Source organism: Amphiura filiformis, chromosome 7 (genome assembly GCF_039555335.1).
Source record: "Amphiura filiformis chromosome 7, Afil_fr2py, whole genome shotgun sequence".
Taxonomy (NCBI): domain Eukaryota; kingdom Metazoa; phylum Echinodermata; class Ophiuroidea; order Amphilepidida; family Amphiuridae; genus Amphiura; species Amphiura filiformis.
Window position 1 is genome coordinate 62,140,723 of NC_092634.1, and position 12,499 is coordinate 62,153,221.

The 12,499-nt window shown below is 34.9% G+C and overlaps 1 protein-coding gene across 1 annotated transcript in view; it reads left to right on the forward strand.

The window, feature by feature from the left end:
- Nucleotides 1-12,499, forward strand: part of LOC140157442 (uncharacterized) — a 136,668-nt gene that overhangs the window by 82,212 nt on the left and 41,957 nt on the right. Inside the window, exon 2 of the mRNA XM_072180644.1 lies at nucleotides 2,683-3,056. Within this exon, the coding sequence (XP_072036745.1) occupies nucleotides 2,683-3,056 (374 nt within the window). The remainder of the gene's footprint in view (nucleotides 1-2,682; nucleotides 3,057-12,499) is intronic.

A 12,499-nucleotide genomic window follows, 5' to 3' on the forward strand; every position in this document is an offset into this window, starting at 1 on the left:
TATTATATTAGATTCGTTAATTAAATATTAAATTTGTGAATTAAATTAATGAGTTGTATCATCCGGGGTGGGGGTCTCCCATTGACATGGTATAAGTATATGACTTGCCTTTTGGGGTGCTTTTTCGCCAATTTTTGTAAAGCGATGGGTGGGTTTTCACCACAGACAAAAGCACCCAGTAGGCCCTATGTCATTGTGAATTTTGAGAAACATGTTGGTAAAAGTACCAATTTGGGCAAAATTGGTTGCTTTTTCAGGGAAATTGGTATACAGTAATGGGTTGAAAATTAGGGCCAAAATTAAGTTTAAGATAATGGCGACGTTTTGGAGTCGGGCAGGAAGAATGACGTACAATTTTGTGAGAGAAACCACCCCAAGCATCTAGTCTTGCCGGTTGTTTGTTTGCTTGCTTGTATTAAACAATTAAAATGTCAGCATTTTATTGATGTCATACGTATTAGAAAATGCCGTCAGTTAATTTTCCGTATAACCTTGAATATGCTATTTGCTAATACTTTTCCAACCGGACATTTGAATTACTGTTGTAAGAATAATTAGCCAATCACGGTTCGGTATTTTAATGACGCCATATGCTTTGGAAAATGGCTCTATTGGATTCCGCAGTCCTTAAAACCCCCGATTTGAAAGTTTTTATAAAAATTCTTACACAGGCATTTGAATAACTGTGGGAGGAATAATTGACCAATCATATATCGGCATATTAATGACGTCATACGCTTTCCAAAATGTCATCACTGAATTTCGCACCCCTTGGAACCCCTATTTTGCCTTTTCAATTAAAATTTTAACATATGTCATTTGAAATATTGTTGTAAAAATAATCGACCAATCACCGTTCAGCATTTTGATGACGTCATACATTTTTGAAAATGCCACCATTGAATTCTGCAGCCTCAAAAACCCCTAAAATAGTCATTATACCGTGTTTTTATGCGTTTGATTGTCCGTTTATAATTTTGGCACAGTTTGAGGCGATTCTGGCCCACTGTGCGACGTTTCGGGAGCATAAAAACTTCCCTTTTACAAGGTAAAAACAAGTAGCACTAGTAACTAGCACTGCAAGATTTCATAAAATTTCCATGCTACTTTGTCTTATCTAAATATCGCCATCTAAATCTAACTAGACGATATGTATCATTTGCCTATCAGATATATCGCCGATATTTCATAAAATGTCCTTGCTCCTTAATCTTATCTAAATAACGGCGTCATCTAAATCTAACTAGATGATATATATCAACTTTGTCTAACTTATCGTTCTCAAGATCTAGATAAACTATCGTTCTCAAGATCTAGCTAGACGATATATCAAATTTGTCAACTATCAGATAGGCCTATATATCGCCGATATTTTATAATTTTTGTCTAGCTATCGCCGATATTGTCATAAATATCGCCATCTAAATACAAGGGACTGTGCAATAATTATGAGGGGGGTATAGGTAAAAATTGCCAAGCGGCTTGCCAAAAATCGCTCGTAGTTGTAGTCCTTGCCCTATAAAAAAAACCGTTTTGGGGGTATTAGAGAAAAATAGCATTTTTTTTCGCTTTGGGCGCGCTGCACGCTGGCCCATCAAGTACGGAATTGAACTACATTTTGGGCTAACATAGTCTGGAATTGAAAAACAATACCATGACACCGGCACAAAATATATATGTTTGTCCTCCATAAATGTCAATGCTTCAGCCGCCAAAGGCCTGATAATGAGGCAACTTGTCAGGACGAAATCGACAAAAACACACTCTGGACCTCTTCTTTTAGACCCATTTGACAAAAATTATGGATAAATTATGGTGAACATTTTAGCTAAATATATTGTCAACATTCAATAATATTTATGTTACAATGTTTTGGATTTTGTGTGTTCTGGGTTCCCATATTAAATAAATTAATTTAAGGGATCTGAAATGAGCGTTTTGAATGTTTCGACAGTATTTTTGTGGGACATGAGAGCACATCAGACATATCGAATTGCATTCTGAATACGAAGAATGTCTTTCTGATATCAAATAATTTTCATTTTTGAAATTCACGATATAATACAAATGTTATGACAAATTATAAAAATTTGATATTTTTCACATTTTTGATATATAACAGTCCTCGAAGTAAATCTTATAAATCTAATGATATATTCTTAAAGTGTATGTAGCTGGGAGGAAAAGCAGACGATCAATTGAAAATTTTGACCTTTCATATTAAAGGTATGGATTTTTTCCCCAAAACACCTAGTTTTTTGGTGTTTTGGGGAAAAAATCCATATCTTCAATACGAAAGGTCCAAATTTTCAATTGATCGTCGGCTTTTCATCCCACCTACATACACTTTAAGAATATGTCATTAGATTTATAAAGTTTACTTCGTGTACTGTTAAATATCAAAAATATCAATTTTTAATCATTTGCCATAAAATGTGTTTTACAATGCGAATTCCAAAAAGTCAAAATTATTTATTTATTTCAGAATGCAATTCGATATGTCTGATGTGCTCCAATGTCCCACAATAAAAACTGTCCAAACATTCATACCCCACCCCTTAACTTGCATGACTAAATACAGTTAACATTAATGTGATTTCAATGTTGTGTTGAATTCATGTTGTGTATTCATTTGCTTTCAATATAGGCCTATTTATTTGCTTTATGTTTCTGCTTCAACAGGAGCCTCGGGTCAATCCCAGAGCCGGGTGATGTGCGACTTGAAGATGGAGATAACGATCGTGTTGGTAGACTGGAGTTTTATGTTCAGAATGAATGGGCGACGGTATGCGACGACGGATTTGGACTCGATGAGGCTGAAGTGATCTGTCGACAACTTGGCCATTCTACCGACCATGCTACACCTGTATATGATGGTCCATGGTCAGATGGTACAGGACTGATTGCAAATATAACGAACTGTCCTGCTTCTGGCAATACAGTGGACGATTGTAACTATGATGGGGATGATTCAATACTTAGTTCATCAGCAGGAGATTCCACCAAGTCAACACAGTGCTATCACTACGAAGATGTCGGGGTGCATTGCATAGAAGGTGAGTGGTATGATATCATCCCGGGATATCATCGGGGGCGCACCATTAGTTTGCAGGGACTGGTTAAAATAAAAACTTCGGTCAATAGTGAGATGTAAAAAATCGCCCACTGATGAGTAAAAAAAATCCCCACCGAACTCTGTATAAAGGTATACATTAAAATTTGAAATTAAAAACATTTGGCCGACAAATGAATGGAGCCCTGTGGAGGTCAAACGGTGACCTTTACCTTTCTGCTTAACTCCAGAAGGGAATGTCACAGATAGGTAAAAGTATATTTTTCTGGATCGCCATGACAAGAGGAATAATTTGGAGAACCTTTCAACAGCATTTGAGCAGTCTGAATTTTGACCTCTGCATGAACTTCGACCCGCCATATCTCAAAATGCTCAATGCTGACAGATGTCCAGTAAACTTATTTTTGTGGTTGGTGCCTATTATAGCTGTCAGATCAGTTACCGATTTAATGGCGGATGCCCTTTGTTCCGAACAAAAGGTACCTCTCGATGAATAGCGTGTCGGTAAATCAAATCGGCTCAAAGTAACAATGCATTACGAAATCTATTGCTATTCTATGTTTATACATGTAAAAGCTCTTTGGTCATACCCACTGGCAGCAGGACTTTACGTGCACCCTTTACTAAAGGTATGGGTTTATAGGTCAATTTGGGGTCATTAGAGGTCACGGGGTCAGATTTTCAAAATGCTCCAATTGAACTGAAATTTGAATGCAATGATCCTTATGACATTCACATGTTTTTTGAGGTAATTAAGGGGTCATAAAGAGGTCAAAATGCCAGCTTTCTACGATCAAGGTTTAATAAAATGGCAATTAGTAAAAAAGTGCTGCGTGAACAGGTCATCAAAGTCATCCGCCTAACTTACCTCGTGTCCTTGCAAAGGACACGATTGTTCTAGTTAGTTAATTTGTCGTTTTTTCAACCAAGCAAAACGAACAGGGCCGACGGTGATAGTTTCTTCATTTTTATAACACGGTGTACAAAAAAAATCAGAAAAGCAATTTAAATATTTGTTTTTCTTGCTCCTTTGCAACCAAGAAAAAGGCCAACAATGAATTATACTTCCAGGTATACTTACCGGATTAGGGTTTGCATGTTAAGGGTATGTTAAGAGTAAAAACACTATTTGTTTTATTCTTTTATTATTTATATGCTTATAATGTAAACTTCAAATAACCTTTTCTTGAGTTTATTTTTTTTCTAAATTGCAAACGAAAAACAGTAATAAGTCGGTTTTTTTGTAAGTTTAAATTATGCTTTTCCTTTTTTCCTTTTCACACATTCATATAACACTATGTACTTTCATTCTGGACAAAATTAAGTCCACTTTTTTGCAAACTTCAAAGAAAATTCACATTGTGTGGCAAATATGATTTTGAATTTCCAAATCATTATCCATTCAAAAGGACCGCATTCCCCCCTTAGTGTTAGGCAGTATGATTAGAAGTAGGATTAAGGGTAGAGTAGGATAGGAATTGAGTTAGGATTAGGGTTTGCATGTTAAGGGTATGTTAGGGTTAAGGTTGGGATTAGGCCTAGGGTTAGGATTAGGGTTAGCATTAGGGTTAGTGTTAAGCCCAAGTGTAGGGTTAAGGTTAGGGTGAAAGTTCCATAAAATTGGAGTTGTCGTTTTTATGCAACTTTATAATGCAACTTTATAAATGGAATTCTAGACATCAATTACATACAAATCAGTACCAACTTTAACAGATTTAGCCATATAATTAGTATTGTCAAAAATATTGATTTTCAGACCCCACCCCAACCCCCACCACAGATCCCCTGTCCAAGTACTTGTTTTGCCCGGCACCAACTCATTTTTGGCCGATTTGGATGAATTATGAGCTAACTCTTACCCTATACTCAAGATTTTTTTTAAATGCTTAAACTTGTGTCAAGTCTTACAATTTTGTGACTACAATTGTAAGAAAACATGCAAAATTGCATGTTTTTGGACCACTTTCCCTCAAATTGCAAAAATATTAAAATTTGACTTTTATTGCCAGTTAGGACTAACTAAAGGATTAGGATTTAGCTATGTTTCATTTGGCAAAACAGGATAATATTTGTTTAAGCCAAAAAATTAGTTCTATACTTTTCTGGAATGGGGAGTAGTTCCTGGGGCCTAGTATACACATATTGACTGCTATGAGGGGCATGGTTAAAATCATAGGCCCAAGGTGATCTCAAAACCATGACTATGCCCCGAGGCGTAGCCGAGGGGCATAGTCATGGTTTTGAGATCACCGCGGGCCTATAATTTTAACAATTCCCCGAATAAAAAGCAGTCATTATTTGTTTTATATTCCAGATTCATGTCATCTGGTTGGTTAAAAGCATCGGTTTTGGGAAGAGAAATTAAGTTTCAATGCGAACGGCACAGTTCACAATCTGCGATTTCCGCGTAATTGTGGCGCGCGAAAACTATTAACGCGTGCGTAATATCATTTTACGCTGGGAACTACGCACACGCAGAACTATGCCCGGGGAATAGTTACTGTTGCGGGCATAGTCAAAACTATGCCCGCTCATTTAACCAATCAGATGGCGGGAATCTTTAGATGAGGTATATAATTAATTATATAGGCTTAGCCTGAGCACCTGACAATGTTCACTTTCAACTCTTATTATTGGATCAAATCGCCACTACGCAGTCGCAATAGGATGTCGCCATTTTTGTTGGATTTGTTTTTCTTGGTGCACACAACTAAATTCCTCATTGAACTAAATGTTCGGAGTGATGATTTTGTCAATGCCGATTCGAACTTAACAAATGAAATTTGGTATCAAAATAAATGCAATCATATGTATAATGTTATTACATTATCTGTATACCACGCTAACCTTTTTTTTTGTTGTTGTTATTTTGTCACGAAGAAAAACCGTGGAATTCCCCAGCCGCCCCCATTTTTTCATTAAATCTCAGAATAAAAACACTGTGTTCAGACCCGATTTGGTGGTGCACTCGAAATCCCTCTTTTTGTATAGCAGCACCGCTTCCATGTTGTGCGGATCTTTAATTATTTACAAAATCAAGGGGCATGGTTAAAATTATAGGCCCAAGGTGATCTCAAAACCATGACTATGCCCCGAGGCGTAGCCGAGGGACATAGTCATGGTTTTGAGATCACCGCCGGCCTATAATTTTAACAATTCCCCGAATAAAAAGCAGTCATTATTTGTTTTATATTCCAAATCTTAAGATTCTTGTCATCTGGTTGGTTAAAAGCATCGATTTTGGGAAGAGAAATTAAGTTTCAATGCGAACGGCACCGTTCACAATCTGCGATTTCCGCGTAATTGTGGCGCGCGAAAACTATTAACGCGTGCGTAATATCATTTTACGCTGGGAACAACGCACACGCAGAACTATGCCCGGGGAATAGTTACTGTCGCGGGCATAGTCAAAACTATGCCCGCTCTTTTAACCAATCAGATGGCGGGAATCTTTAGATGAGGTATATAATTAATTATATAGGCCTAGCCTGAGCACCTGACAATGTTCACTTTCAACTCTTATTATTGGATCAAATCGCCACTACGCAATCGCAATAGGATGTCGCCATTTTGTTGGATTTGTTTTTCTTGGTGCACACAACTAAATTCCTCATTGAACTAAATGTTCGGAGTGATGATTTTGTCAATGCCGATTCGAACTTAACAAATGAAATTTGGTATCAAAATAAATGCAATCATATGTATAATGTTATTACATTATCTGTATACCACGCTAACCTTTTATTTTATTTTTTTGAAAGCCCTCTTTTTGTATAGCAGCACCGCTTCCATGTTGTGCGGATCTTTAATTATTTACAAAATCAAGATTTGTACAAGTCTACTCGCTACGTACTTACAACAAGTATTAATTTCTCAATGGGCTAACTTTTTAGGCTGATTACAAGTCTGTTTTTAAACAATAATTTTTCATTTTATTTAAGCATCAAAATTGCAATTTCTAGATTTTTTTAAATGAAATAAAATGGACTTTTCTTGGTCCATTTTGAAAAAAAAATCTTGTTCCTAAAACATTGTATCTGTATGGATAATGATTTGGAAATTCAAAATCAAATTTGCCACACAATGTGAATTTTCTTTGAAGTTTTCAAAAAAAAGTGGACTTTTTGTCCAGAATGAAAGTATACAATGTCGAAAAACAAATAATCGCACTCAAGTTTATGCTTAATTGTCCATGCCAGAGAGATCCAGGTGATATGACAAAATCTGGGAACATGAAGGTTGGCCAAATCGGTTCATACTTTGTAAGATTGATGTACTGGATGACATATTTCCACATGCCAGACTAGACCCACCTGACCCCCCTGGGTAGGGAGATATGGGTACCCCCTAATTTGGGGCTTTTGACACAGGAAAATTGCTGTGAAAACAATTGAAAAATTGCAAAGTTTATGAAGTTATTTTTCTATCAGCAACTTCTCGATTGGATTTTATTTTGAAATATTTGTCAAGAGCATAGTTTATTTGTAATACAGAACTTAAAATTGCAATGATTGGGGTCTTAGGTTTTCAGGAGGGGGTCATCAATGTTACCCTTCTTTTGCACTTTTAAAAAATGTAAAAAAAGGGTAATTTTTAAAGCCCTTGTATGAAAATATACATCTTAAATATTGATTTTTTTTAATGTCAACATTTTGAGGCTATATTGGTCTACTCCAAACAATAAATAGTAGATTCGGGCGGTGTAACGAATTTGCATAAAATTTGTGTTTCTAGACAGTATTTTCGCCTAAAAAATTTCTTTAAAATGATATTGTACAGCTCAACTTATCATACTTTGCCTACATTCGACCTTGAATGATTTTTGAGTTGACACAGTCATGAAAATAACTATAGATACTTGACAAGACCATTAGTAGCCCAGTTCTGAACCTTTTCATTGATCATTCATAACAATAGGTATCTGATGGATCAGTGTTGGAAAATGGATCAATTTATTGGAAATCTGCTTTAACAGATTTTTTTGACATCTTTTTCTGCACTGTAGGCTATTATACCTAAATTAAGAAATTTGATAAATATTCAAAGAAAATATAGGTCATCCAAAAAAATGTGATTTTTACACATTTTGTGGCAAAAAAGGAAAAATAAGCAAAAATATCAAAATCTGTCTAACAGTTTCATTCATCAAGTCATAACAAACGGCCTACATGCTTAATTTCTAATAAAGTTTCTACATAGCATACATCTTTCAAGTATGATGTTCAAAATGACAGACATCAAAAAGAGATTCGATGAAATGTAAAGGTGTAGTATCAATTTTGGCATGGACTGTCTGGTTAGGCAAAGTACGGTAAGTTGAGCTGTAAGTCTAAAAATTGGAGGAAACTGAATGTGACAATTCTATTTTTAGTCTTAAAATGCTTAAAATGTTTTCATATGGTGACATTGTTTTAGATTTTTCTAAACAGAATCATGTCAAGTCTGCAGAAGTGTTTCTAAATACAAAACAATTCATATTTAGCTATCTGAGTAAAATGCAAAACAGAAATACTGAATAGGCCTACAAGACTACCTTGTGATAAACCATGATGAACAAAATTGCAATATAAATGTAGGTCCATTATGTAGGCCTATTGTGTATGCATTTTTTAATTATGTCATATATATTGTTTTTATATATTAATAAAATTATGCCTAAAAGCCCTCAATGTTATATGAGTAAGAAACTAGGATATTAGTTGGCTACTGTGATAATAGCTGATAACTAACATAAATCACAAGAGTCTATTTAGGAGTAAGTTAATCATTTCAAATAAATTGGATCACAGTTTACATTCACAAATAAATATTCTAGAAACACTATACTGCAAGGGCCCAAGAATCTTAGCCATAGGATGTAGTTCCAGTAGGCCTTTCTAGTAGCTGGGGTAGATAATGGTCTTTTATGATCGTCAATTTCATGCTATACTGCTTGAACTGCAACTGCCTTATAAATCCTGAAGTATTCGCTAAATCAAACCATGATTTTATTCAATTACTACAATCGCAAATTTCCAATTTGCGATTGTACTGTTTTTGGTCAGTTCTTCTTTCTTTCTTCTGTCAAACTTGTAACGAGCCATCATAGCAATATGCCTTAGGTCAATGTAAGCATATTTGGTCACAAGGACCAATGGGTGGGGGCACAAATGTTACATGACCAACTCGGGGTCAAAGGTCATCCAAAGGTCATTATGGCCAAAATGTGATTTTCACTAAAAATACTTCTTCCACAAATTACATAACACAATGACGTCACTTGCATACCTGCATCGGATTTAGCCAATGTCTAAAGGTTGTACAAAGAATTGGGGTCAAAGGTCATTAAGGGGGTAAAATCTTACAATTGCATTATGTCGACATCCGTATGGGGTATGGGGCTCAAACTCGGTGACAACAAATCTCATGACCAGGGGAACATTTTACAGGGGTCAGGTCAAAGGTCATGCAGAGGTCAAATTTTAGAAATGCATTTTCTGTATATCTGTAAGGGGTACGGGACTCAAACTCTGTGACAACAAACTTAATGACCAGGGGAATATTTTGGAACACTTTGCAGGGGTCAGGTCAAAGGTTATCTGGGGTCAAATCTTATAATTGCTTTTTCTGGACATCTATAAGGGGTATGGGGCTCAAACTCAGTGACAACAAATGTTAGAAATGGATTTTTTGGACATCTGTCTGGAATGTAATTCATAGGCCTACGTTTACATGCGAGATATACAGGCTGTATCAAAACGATTGGTACCAATACATATTTTGTTTATTAAAAAGCAAACTTCTTGGAACATCATGATATCAGACATGTTATGTTATTTGTTCCTGAGAATAAAATAACCTATAGATAACTTGCACAGTCATAAAGTGATCTTTGAATGCTTTTGCATGCATCTTTGAACTGGAAATAATATTACAGCAAGACATCATAAATACTTGAGAAGTAAAACATGTTTGATGTATATGATTGAATCAAAGTATCTTTTCTGGCTGGAATACTTAGATTGTGCTTGAAATATGTGAGTTATAAAATGGTATACTTTTCAATCAAATATTGGATAAGTTGGGATGAGTTGTTCTATATTATCATGATTATCAGTATCAGAAATATCAATGGACAATTGAGAGTAAAATCCAAGAATATTGTCTTATTTGCAATGTCCAACAAAAAGTGACAGATTTCCATTTGAGATACCCAAATATTGCGAGTATCCTGCTTTGTTATTTTCTTTAGTGGTTACTTTGTAACTTGTTAATAGACATTTTCAACAATGCCACGATAATTGTATTTCAAACACCAGTATGAGGTAACAATATGTTTTCTTACATTATAATTATTATATATAGGCTGATTGTGATATTTTGAAACAAAGCAATAAGTGCACAGCCAATATACGTTGTGACAATTTGTAGATGGCTTCGAGGAATGTAACTTTACACTTTCAGCTCCAAACAAGATCTTTAGATGTCAAGTCAACTTGAAAATAATGTTGACACTTGTTGCTGAAGCAAATGAACCTCAAGATCTACATAAGAATATTTATTCTTATGATGCTATTCTTGCATAAGATTCTGGCATACATCATGTTCATTCGATTTTAGTATACATGCAACATGGCATAATGCATGAAAGACATACGATATCTTTCAGCTTTATGATTGTTTAATCAAATGAGATATAGAAACATCTACATTTTAAAGGTTTAGTATAATGTTTATTTTTCCATTTATTATCAGCTTGGTAACTTTAGTCAACTTTATAATGAAGAAATACCTTAAAAGACATGTGCTTCAATTCCTTAACAGAGATTTTCAGTTTTGTGATCTTGCTAAAATACCATATAGAAACACTGAATTTTCTATTGAACCAAGCAACACCATCCAAAGATAATCCGATTTGTTTCCCACAGACTAGGCCTACAGCCTAAGGTTGGTTCATTTGGAGGAAGATCAAAACAAAACAAAATTGGGATGTATATTCAATATATAGAATGCTTGTGAATTCATTTAATAAAAATGAAAATTTTAAAGAAGTTCTGAGGGAGCCCAAATGATAGGGGTTGCTTGAATTATTATTTGTTAGCTATAATGTTCACTAGAATGAATGCGGTATAATGAGGTAATAATTTTTGTATTACAATTATATTGTATATTACAATCGTTAAAAACAAAGCAAATAAGGCATGGTCTACATTGTGACAATTTGAGAAGGCCCCGATCGTTATCAACATTTCCAAAAGTAGCGTGAAATCAACAATACATGGATCTTAATGTAGTGATTCCTCAAAGCAATGTAAAACATTGCAATTTCAGTTCAATACAACTTCTTATGTGTAAACTAGAATATCATTTTGACACTTGTCTGTCCTCAGCTACATGTAGTGGCGTCGAAAAGAACGGTAACATGCAAAGTGTCATCATGTGTACTAATAAAAAAAAACTGAATTGCTAGGTCTATAATAACTCATATTTATATGTTGATGCTAAGTAATGTTGCTTGTATGATCATGATTTTAATCCTAAGGGAGTGCTGCTTGAGTGTTTGACCAAGTATTTTAGGTTTTTCTCATTTTAGATCAAATAAAATCTAGAAACACTTAAATTTTAGTAACATTTTGCTTTTGTTATCCATGATATTAAAGTTTAAAACCTTACACAACTTAATAACCAGCTCTAAATAAAGTATTTAGTTGAGATAATCACATATTTCATTAATATTACAATATTTTCAGTTTGTAATATTGCTAAAAATACCACATAGAAACACTGTATTTTCTAAAAAAAGCAACACCGCCCCAAGATATTCTAATTTGTTTCTCACAGCCACATGTTGGGTCACTCTAGTGACACCAACAAATATTCAAAATTTTGATGTATATTTTTTATATTTGCATTTGAATTCATCAACTAAAAATTCCATTTTTTAAGACATTTTGAGGGGGGTATGTTTAGACACCCCCTAGAGCCAAATGATAGGGGTTAGTTGAATGTCAATTGTTCCCTGTAATGCCCAGGGTAGATGTTTCCTACAAATACTTAATTTACTTAAATAACTTCAACCACTTGTGAAAAAATGAGAATACAAAATTGGCTTAAATTCAGGAAAAATTCATCCATTTTTAAGGGTGTAGATTGTACCAAAACAAATAAGGGCTATAAACCCTTAACAAGGGGGGGGGTCAGAATCCTGAAAAGTTTCAGTGAGAATGTTTCATCAAACACCCTACTACACCAAATATGGGCAAATTCGGACAACCTTGATGTTCCTGCCACTGCCTGGCTTTCTCCGGCATGATCAATTAAACACACCTAAGTGTATAAAATTGTTAAATTTAAGTGTTTACCTTAAACACTAATAGTGTGTGGGGTAAGATACGGATTAGTGTGTCGGGCTAACACCGGTTACCATGGTTACCCAGCAAACACAAC